The following is a 13262-nucleotide window of genomic DNA, read 5'->3' as shown; positions in this document are numbered from 1 at the left end:
GCCTCAGAAGAAAAAGCATTAATCCTCTACGAGCATAGAGAAAAGAGTCGCCGGACACTAACCACTATCCCAATATTAGATACAATTTGGGAAGCTAGGGAAAAGATTCTGGCCACTCCACTCCATGCCAGCACTAGTGGCTAGGCCAGAGAAAAAATATCTGGCTTCACGTTGTGCCTAAGAGGTCACTCTAAACCTGACTCCGTGGTCACTGTTGCAGAGTGAAAGAGACTGCAAAATCAAGCCTCCCCTCTCACAGCTCCTCCCTGATAAAGAGGGCCGAAAACTAGAGGCAATGGGTAGAAGGGTCTCAGCAGCAGCTTCGTTGGCTGTAAGGGCTAGTAACGCCATGGCGATGATGGCCAGGTTGGACAGGGAACTTTGGCTGTGCATGTCATGCCTAGTGAAACACCTACTGGACGAATTCCAAGAGGGGACTAAGGCCATAGTCACAGATGGTGAAGCTGTCTCAGGACCGCATGATAGATGCCTCGGTGAACGCAACCCATTGTGGCTTTAGACAAATGGCGCACGGTACAGTCTTGCGACGCCAGGCCTGGATGAAGGACACTATCTTTAGACCGGAGGTACAGGCTAACATTTTTTACATGCCGCTTGACGGCCAGAAACTTTTCGGGAAGAAAATCGATGACCACTTGAAAGGCATCAAGTCAGACACGGATACTGCTAGAGCTATCAGTTCCCTAAGAGACAAAGAAAAGAAGCGCCACCCTTGAGTACAGAACGCACAGCATGTTTTTTCAGGGGCAGACATCATCATCAGGCTACTACCAAGCAGGAGGCAGATATAAGCAGAGCTTCACAAGATATCAGAGCCTAAGAGGTAAGAGCGGATCTGTACAGGACAGAGGCCAGGCCAAGAAAAATTGACTCCAAGACAATGCGCCTCCCCCATTGCTCCCCAGTGGGAGGACACATAACCTAACTCCTGAGGCAGTTGGACACCTTCACTTCAGACAAATGGGTATTGCAAGTGGTAAAAGGGGGCCACACCATAGACTTCATACAACGACCTCGATCGCGTTCTCCTTGACCGAGGAACACCCATCTGCTGCAACAACTATGGCCAGAGGTTGACTAGCTAATGCAAAAGGCAGCGATAGAGTGCGTGCCACGCCAACAAAAAGGGAAATATTTTTACTCACACTCCTTCCTAATAAAGAAAAAGAATGGGCAGTGGAGCCCGATACTGGATCTAAGGGCCCTCCACAAATACATTTGTCGCCTCAAATTCCAAATTACGTCTCTCCAGCTGGTCCTCCCATGTCGCCACAAGGGCGATTTCCTGGCCACATTGGATCTAGAAGACGCCTACTTTCATGTCCCCGTCCATCCCTCCCACAGGCAGTATCTTCGGTTCTCTGTCAAACAACACTTCCCATTCAGCACAGACTCTTCACAAAATGCCTAGTTCCAGTTGCCGCTTATCTCAGACGATCAGGAGTACAAGTTTTTCAATACCTAGACGACTGGCTCATAATGGGCGTTTCCCTGAGAGCAGCGCCAGAGGCAGTGGAGAAGATAACAGTTCTACTTCAGAATCTAGGCTTCTTGATCCACGGATTAGGCCATCACCCTACTAATGTGCAAGACTTTCCCACAAATAACAGAGCCTGGCTTCATTAACCTATCTCAGAAAATTAGGCTCTGTACTCTCTTAGAAATGGGGCACTAGAGATGTGTGCTCCCTTCCGCTTAACTACAATGTTTTGTATACAGTTACCTATTGGCGCTTACAGAACATAATGTACTGAATTTTGGATATAATTTCTGCTTGGTATAATTGCACTATACTCTACCGATTGCATTACAGACTAGTCCAGTTTTGTTAGAAGACTACAGCAGTAGCACATTTGCTTATAATTACTTGTGCATTTCCCGGTTCAAATATTAAGAACTAATTGTTTTCCAGACAGATTTCTGTAAAAGAACGATCCTCTTTACTACTGTAACTCTGTGGTCTTCATTCTCTAATCCAGAACTTATTTTAAATGTGGTCGAATCTGGTTTTCAACAATGTTTACTTTCTTTGATTACACACTATGGCAATGGATTTTTTGTCTTGTTTAAAGATGTTTATTTTACTTTCATCAATATTACATGTAAATAAATACATGTCCCCTGAATTAAGGGCGGTATAATAATTGTTATGATTTAATCAAATACCTTTTGCTTTTTCTTAAAAATGTGAGTTAATTTTTTAGCACTTACAAGTTGGGAAAAGGGTGATTACTGTTAACACCATTACAGTTCCCTTGAAATAAAACATTCCGAAATTTGAGAATGCTTTAACTTTATCGGCGGTTACCACCCCCCCCAGTTATGCACTTCTCGATCCACGAAGAGAAGTCCTCTCCCGTACCAGCCCAAACGTCCATCTTCCTGCGGGCAGATCTAGATACTCGGAGTTCCAAGGGTTTGCCCATCACCAGGCATGGTGACGACAATCCAAAGTCTTGTTGCATGGCTCCAAAGAAAAACACGCTCCTATGTATGACAATGCAAATCCCTCATGGCCATGATGTCCTCCTGTATCTTCCTCATGCCCAATTGCAGGCTGAAGATGAGACAGCTTCAGGAAGAGCTGGACAACCAATGGGTCCAACACAGCGGATCATGGGAGGACATTGTAAATCTCTCGCCAACATTCCACAAGGCCTTGAATTGGTGGGCCAAAGACACCCACCTGTTACAGGGCATGCCTTTCCATATACCCACGTCCACTCTACTCTTAAGGACGGGTACCTCGCTGTCGGGGTGGGGCGCCCACCTAGACAATCTACAAGCCAGCAGGGTGTGGTCACAATAAGAATCCTGCCTGCACATAATTGTGCTAGATTCCAATTACCCAAACCTCTCCAATGTCCATCATCTCAGGTTTACTTCATCCTCTTTGATAATTCCCTGGCTGCTCTTCATAACCAACCCATGCACAGTCTGGGCATCTCTGTTAACATCATCTTCTATCTAGGCCCACCACTCTTGTCCGCCCTTCTCCATTGGTCCTCTCCATCTGGACCTTTTCCGATTTACTTTCTGCTCTCTGTTACCCTCCCCCACTGCCCTTCCACCCTCCTCCCCATTACAATATAGATTCCATAAACCAAGAAAAAAGTCTCTTAAACTTTTTTTTGGGTGGTTGCATTTTTCTAGCCAGGATGAAGAATATCTGCTTCTCAACCTCCCGGTTGTACATCTGCTTCTTGTCCTGGGCTTGTTGCTGGTTTGGCCAATGACAATTTATGGTACCTTAGGGATTTTCAGGCTCCTTGCTCTGGATTACTATTTTGGAGCAGTGGGGGCCCCGGCTTCCTCAACCTGGCCCATATTCTGTCCATGAGTTCATGTGTGGACTCAGGGATGTCATTTAGGGGTCGCAATTGCGACCCCTGAGGTCTCCCTTGCTACCATTATCATTTGGCCATGGACGGCTGCTTGCATTCACAGTCATTTGGTAATATGGGCCTATACACACTGATCTTAATGATACATATGACAATCCATTCTTGTATGAAATATATATCACATTATAGTGATATCCTAAATATATTTTCCATAGTGTACTTAGAAACAATGCTATGTAATGCCACTTCTTGTTTTGTCAAGGGGTGAAAGGTCGCATTCCACCACTTACTGTGATATCACTTCGGTGTGAGGTCAAATGACATCACTTCCTGTGATGTCATCAGAGGTTAAGGGTCGTGAGATGTCACTTCCACTACCCCTGGCATTTTGGTGAAATGACGTCCCTTTGTAAACTGGGTTTCTCTTCTTGCCTCCTTGTCCAGCCTCGCTCCTTTCTCCTGGCTGCCTCTGGTAGCAAATTTAACCCTTCTTTCTTGCTATAGGGTCTGCCTTCTTTAATGACTATTGGGGTCTAGGGATTCCCCTGGTGCTACTTGCTATTCAGACCCTTTTTTTTTCTCTATCGGGTGTCTCCAGCTGATCCCCCCCCTCTCCACGCTCCTCCTGGCTATTTTTAATCCTACTCTTGTTCTGCGAGAGTTACATGGTTTGGACAGACTGATGGAGCTGGAGGAGCAATTGGGGGCCAGGTACCATCATCCAAGTGATGTAGGGCTCAGAGGAGGAAAAGTATAGGTTCCCTAGGTTTCCAAGCCCATCAGCAGCCTAGAATATATGTTGTCCCCAAAGGCTCAGACTGAAACAAAGGAGGTCCCAAAAAGGACGATGACCCAGAAAGGAAGGCGATCTAAGGCCAAAACTAAAGTTCAGGCTAACACTCTCTTGACTAAGTAACTAAGAAAAAAACTTAGGGGAAATGTAAGTTTAGAAAAACCCCAAGGTTACTGCTCTTCCACCATTACGCTTCCTAAGGCCCATAGGCTCCACGGTAACGCACAGTTATGCTGTTTATGACTGTTGGTTCATCCTATCTCCTTGTCCCTTCCCATAAAGCCCATTGCTCAACAGACATTGTCAAATTTCTGACTACCCAAAACCTTGTTGATTGCCAGAATATGCAGCAATTGCAGTACTCTTAGCACCAGAGATTTCGGAAGCACCATGGTACCAAGTACAGAGTGTTCTTTAACTGAAAATAACCTCTACCTTTGTGTACCAGGAAAGGAATCCGGTGGAGAAACCCTGACAGCGGAGCCCCACCGTGCACAGTCGGCCCATATTCAGCAATACTTCAGTGGCACACAGACAATAGGGTACCACCTTGCTGTGACTGGCAGATGTTTGGGAGGTTCGTCTGTCCTTGACATCTTCTGGCAGGGTGGACTTGCTCTCCAATTCAGGGAGTAAAGTCCTCCACTCGAATCTCAGCAGCCTTAGTCTCTCGGACGAGGCTAATCAGGACGAATGACTGACTTTTAGAGTTACAGTGGTGCCCATGCAGGCAGGGTTGTTACTAAGTAGAACCTGTCCAGGTGGATTAGCACCTGTATTTCAGAATGTTCTTATCTGCCCAGGAAAGATGGTATTGGCCTCACTGCCCATTCGAACAGGGGTCTGGCAGCTACCTCTCTGTTGCACAGGGGTATCCCTGTTTTGGATATTTTATCATGCGGCTTTGTGGAGTTATGTGCATATGTTTGCCAAGCATTATTGTCATGATTTCTTGTCTGGACAGAATGCTTAGTTTGGTTGAGTGATCCTGTAGAGTTTCCGGGTGTAGGCAATGTTTTTGCACTTTTCCATGTTCTGTGCTGCTATGAGAGCTAAAATAAAGAATCTGTTAGAGGAAGGAATGCATTCTAGGAACAAATGACTGACCTCTCAGTTATTTATTTTTTTTAAAAATGTTTTATTTGTGTTAATCAATTTGATTTTTACAAAATCCAGACGTGTAGAAAAAAACAATCAGAAAAATAATTGCCTAACCATTACAGTGAAGTTGAGTTTGCAAGGTGTAGCAAAAGTAAAACAGTGTTCACGTATTTTAAAATATTGAGACAGGAGCGAATGAGTCAGGAATTGGACTTAATGGGCAAAGAGACAGTCCACAGAAGACTGCCGGGACTAAAAAGTGGGTGTGGGTGTCTGGGGATAAACAATTGTATATTAATGGTGTGATAAAGTGTTGATCTGATAGGCTAATTTGTTCTCCTGTGTGCCAACCCAAAAATAAACAAGTTAAAAAAAAAATATTGAAAGTTGCCAGCTGCCACGAGGTTCTGTCCCCCGCTCTCAGTTTGGCCCAGCAATTATCTTGATCGCTTAATACGTGGTCAGATAAAGTATCTTTCTGGTAAGAAGATCTTATGCCTCGAGTGCTGGAGCATGAGAGAAGCAAATGACGAATGTACTCTACTACTGTAGGTTGGCTACAGAAGCGACACAGCAACACTCATTTGTCGTTGATAAGCCTCTAATTGCCAATATTTCATTTGTTTGCAGGAGGTTTAGTCTTGCTCTCATTAGAAGGTCCTGCGTTGGCCTAGATGGACATTTTTGATGTAAGGCTGGAGTTTGTTTAGTTTCCTGGTGTTAGACGGTAGTGTCAGTTTGTTAAATAACGCTGCTTCTTTGGTCCTTATCCAGTCCAACTCTTTCTGTCTAAATTTAGTTTTGACCAGATGTTAAGCATCTTGTTGTTTCTGTTGTTTCTGCTGCAGCTTTCTCTAAGTATCAGATTATAAATCGACAGCTCGTTAGACATTCTGGACTTTACGGAATAACATAAGGGTATTGATTTGCACTGTTCCTCCCAAAGATAACAGGCTAATTTCTTGTCGTATTATCACCACTGAAGTTGAATTTGGCAGGCCCAGTATTGATCTCCAGATCAGCGCTTCCAATTTCGGCCACAGTGTAGACGGTAGATTGGGCATAGCATCAGCGCCATACGTTAGTGTAGGTACTACCTTTTTTTTTTTTATAGAAGTCTAGGACGGGAATCAATGAGAAACAACCACATTTTCAGTTGATTGCCTTACCTTGCGCGACCACTTTTTCCACGGATTGATTGGCTAAGTGGAGAACGACTTTTTCTTTTTTCTTGGAAGATGCCGAGATGATTGTGAGTTTTGTTTTTTCTTCATTTAGCTGTAAGTTGTTTTTGGATATGTACTCCTGCAGGTTGTTCAGTTGACGTTGCAAACCTATAGGCGTATGATCCAAGAGTATTAGATCATCTGCATATAGTAATCTGGAAACATGGGTATTGCCCATTTTGGGAGGAAAACATTGCGCTGTTGGACTCATTGCTTGAAGGTCTCCGATGAATGCCAGGAAAAGAGCCGGGGCCAGGGGACACCCCTGCTTTACTCCTCTAGCCGTTGATATGACCGCCGAAAGTAGCCCTTGCTGATTTAGTCTCACTCTCAAGCTGGAGCCTGTGTAGAGAGCCTTGATTGGTTCAAAAAGAGGTTGTGGGCGTTTCCAGGCCTAGAGTTCCTCCCACAGTATTGAGCGATCAACTCTATCAAAGGCCTGGGTTAGGTCAATGAAAGAGATGAAGTCTAGGACCTCCCTCCAGCACTCTGCTCTTTAATGCGCTCATCATCAAGATATTTGCAGATGTACCCAGGATTTCTTAAGGCCAGTTTGCAAATAGTCCTTACATGGCACCGTTTTTGCCCATGCATTGAATTCTCGGAGCAGTAGAGACCTCTCAGTAATATTCTTTCTCACTTACCTCTCTGATTACTCATTGCCCTCCCAACCTGCCCCTTTTGGTGGAGAGTGTGTAAACCTCCTGCTGTTCTGTTGTGTGTGAGCTTTTGAGTGCTAGGGAAAAAGGCAGAACTGAGGTCATAGGGTAAAGCTGGCTCCATATATATAGCCCTCAACGTTGCAACTAGTGTGAGGGGAATGCAACAGCGCAGAGCCACTCTGTGCCCCCTGTTGCTGAAAAAAATTCAAAAGGCAGTTGGCACTGTAGAAGATGAAGAATCTGTGGGAGGAAATACCATACATCAGAAAAAACATTATCGAAAGGTAAGTAATTTGTTCTACGATGCTGCATTGTCCTGTAATTCCCTGGCCCTCGCACATCTGCAGCTGGACAGTTGTGTTCCCCAGTATTCTTTAAACCTCCAGTGTTATGGGATTAGACAAAAAAGCACACGCATTACAGCATTGTGCAGTAGAAAATAATATGTCCCATGATCAATCAAACACAAGAGCAGCAGGAGTGGGCGTTGGGTGCTGTGTGTGAATAATGATGCATATTATTTCTTTTCTACTGTGTCCTCCTAGTTACCCATAGCAGCTGAGTTCACAGCAGCTGGAACATGTGAGCTATGTTGAACTGCAGCGTTTGCCACTTTCCAGATCCTTGATATAAAAGAGATTATGCAAACATTTTAATTTGCAATTAAAATGTTGGGTTGGTCATAATACCCTTGTAATAATTCCCTTGCGTTTTTTGTGCGAACACAGACTTCAACCCAGCATACAAGTTGTTTTTCTCGTTTCTTGTGTGTGTAATCTGATCTATTGATCTGTTCCCAAATGTTTGAAATAAGGAAAAATATTTGATACCAACTGAAATCCTTTCTTCAGTGCTAATTCTGCCATGAATTAACCATTGTACAGCTGTCCCAAATAATGGTTTAACAAAATGAATCCTTGTACTGTTAATACCCTGTTGCATTTACAGAAAATTGTCCTCATTATTTTTACCTTTTTTAAATATCTTTTGCAGCCTACTTCGGTGCCACTCTAAATAGCTTTATTCATGTTCTCATGTACTCCTACTATGGGCTGTCTGCTGTTCCTGCTCTTCGCCCATATCTCTGGTGGAAGAAATACATCACTCAGTGCCAGCTGGTGAGTTGTTCCTTTTCATAGCTCTGTGCAGACAGTCATTTTCTTTATCCAAGTGCAGTGATAAACTGTCTCCTGAAAGGAAGCTCAGGGTGTAAATAGTTGAGACAAAACACATATTGTGTCTTGCATCTGGAAGGTCTTGTTATCATCCCTTGCATGTCATCATGGTTTTCTTTTGCTTCTATCAAGCGTGACTATATCTTGTTTTACTTGTAAGTCATAATAAAGTTCAAGGCCTCTAACCTACCAACCCACATCCATCATGCTCAACTGCATGCCCTCATGAGTTCTTTCTGACCCTTAAGCATGCATCACACAATTGCTAAATGCATCATTTCCCACAGAAATCACCATTAAGCAGTCAAATACATTGATGTCACTGCACTATTAAAGAAACCTAAGGAGCTACCCAACTAACAGCCATTTCCCACCTGCAGTACCCATGCAAGAAATTGGAGGATGAATTCCCAAATCAACTGCACCATTGCATGGCAGCACAGAACCACCACAATGACTCCTAGGCCTACAAGAGGGACAGAGACCGTCTTGCATCCTCAGACCAGGGCATATTCTGGACAGATCTGTAGTGTACACATGGTTGGCCACAAGATCCTGCTTACCAGGTTGTCTAAATGTATCAAATGTGCCTTCCTGAACAACTACGCTCCGCAGATCTATTGTCGCCACCTTTTTTCACAAAAGTAAACCCTGTGATGAACACCTTTATTCATCATCTACTTGCACCCTCTGGCCAACATTATTGAAATGCTCACATATGCTACCAAATGTACTTTCTCAATTTACTGACCTTGGCCAGGGGTTAACACTCCTCACAAGAAAGGGAAGCCAACCTTCTCTTAAAGTTAAGTAGACATGTACAGTGTGACAAGGTTGACCTCTGATAGGGAGGGGGTATCCAGCTGATACCAGGTACAATTAGTCCACACACCTATCTCTAGAAACACACAGCACACTTATATACTGGTAAAATAGTACTTTTATTATGTTACACATATGGATCTCTATTAGTTCAAATAAGTACTTGGGCACACAATACACAGTATTAGAACACATGCAGTAGGTATAGATAAAAACATTAATGTCCGTAAAGTACTCCTCCCCTGACCCCTCCAAATACTTTAATGTGAGTCCACTATCGCAGATAGGCACCCAACATATAGTGGCAGGTGATGGGAGAAGAAAGGAACCAGAATGTATAATTAAATAGTGCAAAGTCCATAGTGCCTGCATAATACAGTAACCTATAGGCACATCCCTCTCGTTATGTATTGTAGAGTGGTAAGCACATATAGACCAGGATGGGGGACTGTGATGCTGGAAATGCATTGGAGGGACAGGGCCTCCATGTCCTTGTCCTGTACTCCGTTATCATGTGTGTTCCTTGTTGTTTTCTGCACAGGAGTCCATGTGGGACTCATGGCAGTGCAGCTCTACCTCTTTTTGGTTGTGGTGAACAGAGACGCTTGGGATACCCTTATGGCACCCCATGGGTGGGGCTACAACCCTGTACTCCTAGTGTAAGTTTCTGGGCACCTGGGTGTGGCCCACAGAGCAGGGTATGGGCTGGTGGTAGCTCCATGCTGAATTTGACAGGTGATCTGAGTATCCTCCATTTTGGGATACCCAGGCCCTGCCATAGCAATCAATGGATTCCTGATAGGAGACAATATGGCCCCTGTGGCCTCTTAATTTCTATTACCTGTTACCTTGTTTTCCCAGAGTCCTGGGAAGCCCTGGCTTGGTGCATGCCCCAATTCACATTCCTTATTATGGGTGGAAGCGAATGTCCAGAATGCACTGTGAGCCTGGTTGGCCGCCTGCCTGCATGAATGCCCTTCTGACTGATTGGCTGACTGAGCCTGGCTCAGCAGTGTGAATGAGGGGCAGATCTGTATATCTGGGGACCTCTCACCAGAATTCTTCTGAAACAGAAGTTGAAACTTGAAGCTGCTTATCCTTGAAGCCCAGCTAGAAGAAGGTGGTTTGCTGCTGCTCTCCGTCGACAAAATGCAAAAGCTGTCATGTCTGTCAAGCTCTGATCCAAGAGAGGTCTTGTTTTGGAGACCTCTCCCCGAGCTACAAGGGAACATCGTGCAGAAGCAGATCTTCATCTAGGCACCTTGGAAGTCAGGCCCAAAAGGTTGTCGACTGGAGGCTGGGTCTGCCGAGAAACACTGAAGTGAAGCACCAGGATATCGAGCCCGTCAACTTCCATCACCGTCGACCGGGGTTCGGAGGATGTCCGTGATGGCTGGAAGCCTGTCAAGTCATGTTGTCCAGAAGCAGGAACAGCTTGACAGAGTGCTGCTCGACGACCGCAGCCGCAACGCTCCATCATTGCCTAGGAACATTTAAATGAAGGGCTCCCTTGCTATCACCGTCGACCGTTTTGTCCTGCCGGAGAAAGTCAAGGTCGCGGACGACCGAGGAGAATCTGTGGGGAGGTTTCCCGCCACCTGAAGTCAAAAAAGATGGCGACGGTTGAAGATCCAGACGTGGCTGAGGCCCGATCGTCGACACCAATGGCGACACTCGACGCCCGCTGCCAGGCCTACTTTTCGTCACTGAGTCCCCTTTGCGGCACCGAATACTGTCATTGAGGTGCACCGCATGCCTCATTACGCAGGACATCCACGATCGATCGATCGAGCACCGCATAATTCGAAGCTGCTGTCCCGACGACGGTGTTCACATTTTCTTCGCAGAAGTTCGACCGTGGCTCCTTCTTTAAAGAGAGTCCCACTCACGAGGAATCCGTCGACGAGCCGTCGAAGAAACTCTGCTAAGACAGCTACATTGGGATAGTGGAACATTTTGACCAGGAAACAAGACTATTTAAACATAAATGGACTGGGCGTGTTAATACACTTTATTACAGGTTGCTCGGGTGTGGGGGATCCTCACACAGAACTGTGTCTTCGTAGCTAAAGTACTCTTCTGCCATTGTTTAACCCAACTTGTCTTCTTTCCTATGTCCTATGCTGATACACATTACTGTTTGATTTGTATGTCATTAGAAACTGTCAGCAGTTGGTGCATTTTAAAGGAGTCAATAACTAAGTGTGGTACCACATTTACATTGTATATATTTGCCATATTAGATCTGCCAAAGTACAAAGTGTGTTATTAATTGTGTATATATATTGAACCTTATTTTTATATAAAGAACTGTGTTAACACATAACATAGTTAGTGGACATTCCTTTGTGGGGTGCTTGGGGACTACACTGTACTTAATACATAGTTCATTAGAATACAACAGGGAGTGTACCACACTAAAACCTCAATTATTCTGTTAGGCGTAGGCCTCTCTCCCGCTATGCAGGACTCTCAAATCTAGCTGTGTTTTGGGGTTGTACTGAATTATTCAATTGTTTCTCAAATCCAGCTGCGTTTGGTACTATACTCAATTGTTCTGTTAGGCGTGGGCCTCTCGCTCCACTATGCAGGACTCTCAAATCTAGCTGTTGTTGCACCATGCAGGATTCCCAAAATCCAGGCATTTAGCCATACTGTGAAGATTAGCTGCAAAACATATAACCCACTAACAAAAAAGCACAAACATTCTGCATACTTAAATCACTCAGAAAACTCACACAACCACCTCTCGCACTGCAAGCCGCATGCACTTCACCACACCGCAACAACACATAAGCTGCACCGACAGCACACGAGGTCTGACATTGCTCCGATGCTCGCACCAAAGCTCAGCGCACAGTGTATACCGAGATGAAGCTGCCAACAGAACACCACTCCTCTCACTATCCAACTAACCCACCCCGCCTTCTCGTTTGCAGATCCGCCAGAACGCCTGGGTACCAACTCCGTTGGTGACGGCGCGCAGTACAAATACCTTTAACATTTAAGAACCAGCCTACATCACCTCCTGAGAGCTTAAGCCTTGGTTGCTCATCCATTCTACCATATAGAGAATCTTGTCTGGGGTGCTCTGTGCTTCTACTCAGCCATATAGAGGGCAGTAGTACAGATACCCACTCCAGTCTTTACACTCTAGTCTTTACAGGGACGAAAAAGGCACCAGGCCTTTTACCACACAGGGAAAATAGTGATAAAGGCTTCTAAGGGCAACACTGATACTTCACATTAATTCTGGCCGTCTAGGGTATAGTATTTGAATAATATGCATGCAAGTGTTATAATTAAGTATGGTGATAAAGGGTGCAAAGAAGGCGTACGCACAACCAAAGGCATCCAAGAAATCAGGATATATTATAGCAACAATTATCAGTACAAGTCACACCCAGGAAAAATAGTCATGCAGTTACCAAAATGAGTTACAGTGTAGCAAAAAAATCCAGTTCTTGGCCTCAAACTCCCTGAAGCTCTTGTGGGCACAGGAAAATGTCATAGGGCACTAAGCACCCCACTCACTTTAGCAGAGTTCTAGGGTAAGTAGAAAGTGTATTGGAAGTCAATGAGACATAGTCGGTAGGCTATCCACTTGTATCCTAAAGGTGTGAATTCTGTGGCAAACCACTCCAGGGAGGACCAGAGGAGACCCTATTGAGAAATTCCAGAGGCTGGTTATGATATGATATGATAGGTTATTTATAACGTGCTTAATAACCCAGAGGTTTCTAAGCGCGGACCCGGGGATCGAACCTGTGGTGCTCCGTGTCGTCTTGCTTCCAAGGCGAGCACATTGCCCCTGAGCTATCCTCCAGAGACAAAGAACTAGAAACCTCAAAAGATGATGCAGCAAACCAGGAGGATCCCTGGTGTTAATCAATGGGAAATGTGATAAAGGCTTGCTTCCAAAGAATATCTACTCTGACCGAATGGACCCCTTAGGGTGAGTAGCTCCAATAATTGCCCACCCGTGGATCCAAACGCCTCACTGTGACAGTTTTGCAAACTCCTGAAACAGCACACAACAATAGAATGTAAGAACAGGATTTATTTTCCAGGAGCAATTTGGTCAGGGAGATGAACTCTCAGCCAACAAAGAACCTCCA

The 13262-nt window shown here is 44.8% G+C and overlaps 1 protein-coding gene across 1 annotated transcript in view; it reads left to right on the top strand.

Moving 5' to 3' along the window:
• The window catches only part of ELOVL5 (ELOVL fatty acid elongase 5), a 374080-nt gene that overhangs the window by 277620 nt on the left and 83198 nt on the right, over positions 1–13262 (top strand). Inside the window, exon 6 of the mRNA XM_069606129.1 lies at positions 8141–8265. Within this exon, the coding sequence (XP_069462230.1) occupies positions 8141–8265 (125 nt within the window). The remainder of the gene's footprint in view (positions 1–8140; positions 8266–13262) is intronic.

This window comes from Ambystoma mexicanum, chromosome 4p (genome assembly GCF_040938575.1).
Source record: "Ambystoma mexicanum isolate Mex_15411 chromosome 4p, UKY_AmexF1_1, whole genome shotgun sequence".
In the NCBI taxonomy this organism is placed as follows: domain Eukaryota; kingdom Metazoa; phylum Chordata; class Amphibia; order Caudata; family Ambystomatidae; genus Ambystoma; species Ambystoma mexicanum.
Note: the sequence above shows the minus strand (reverse complement) of the source record. Positions and strands in the feature narration are given on the sequence as shown.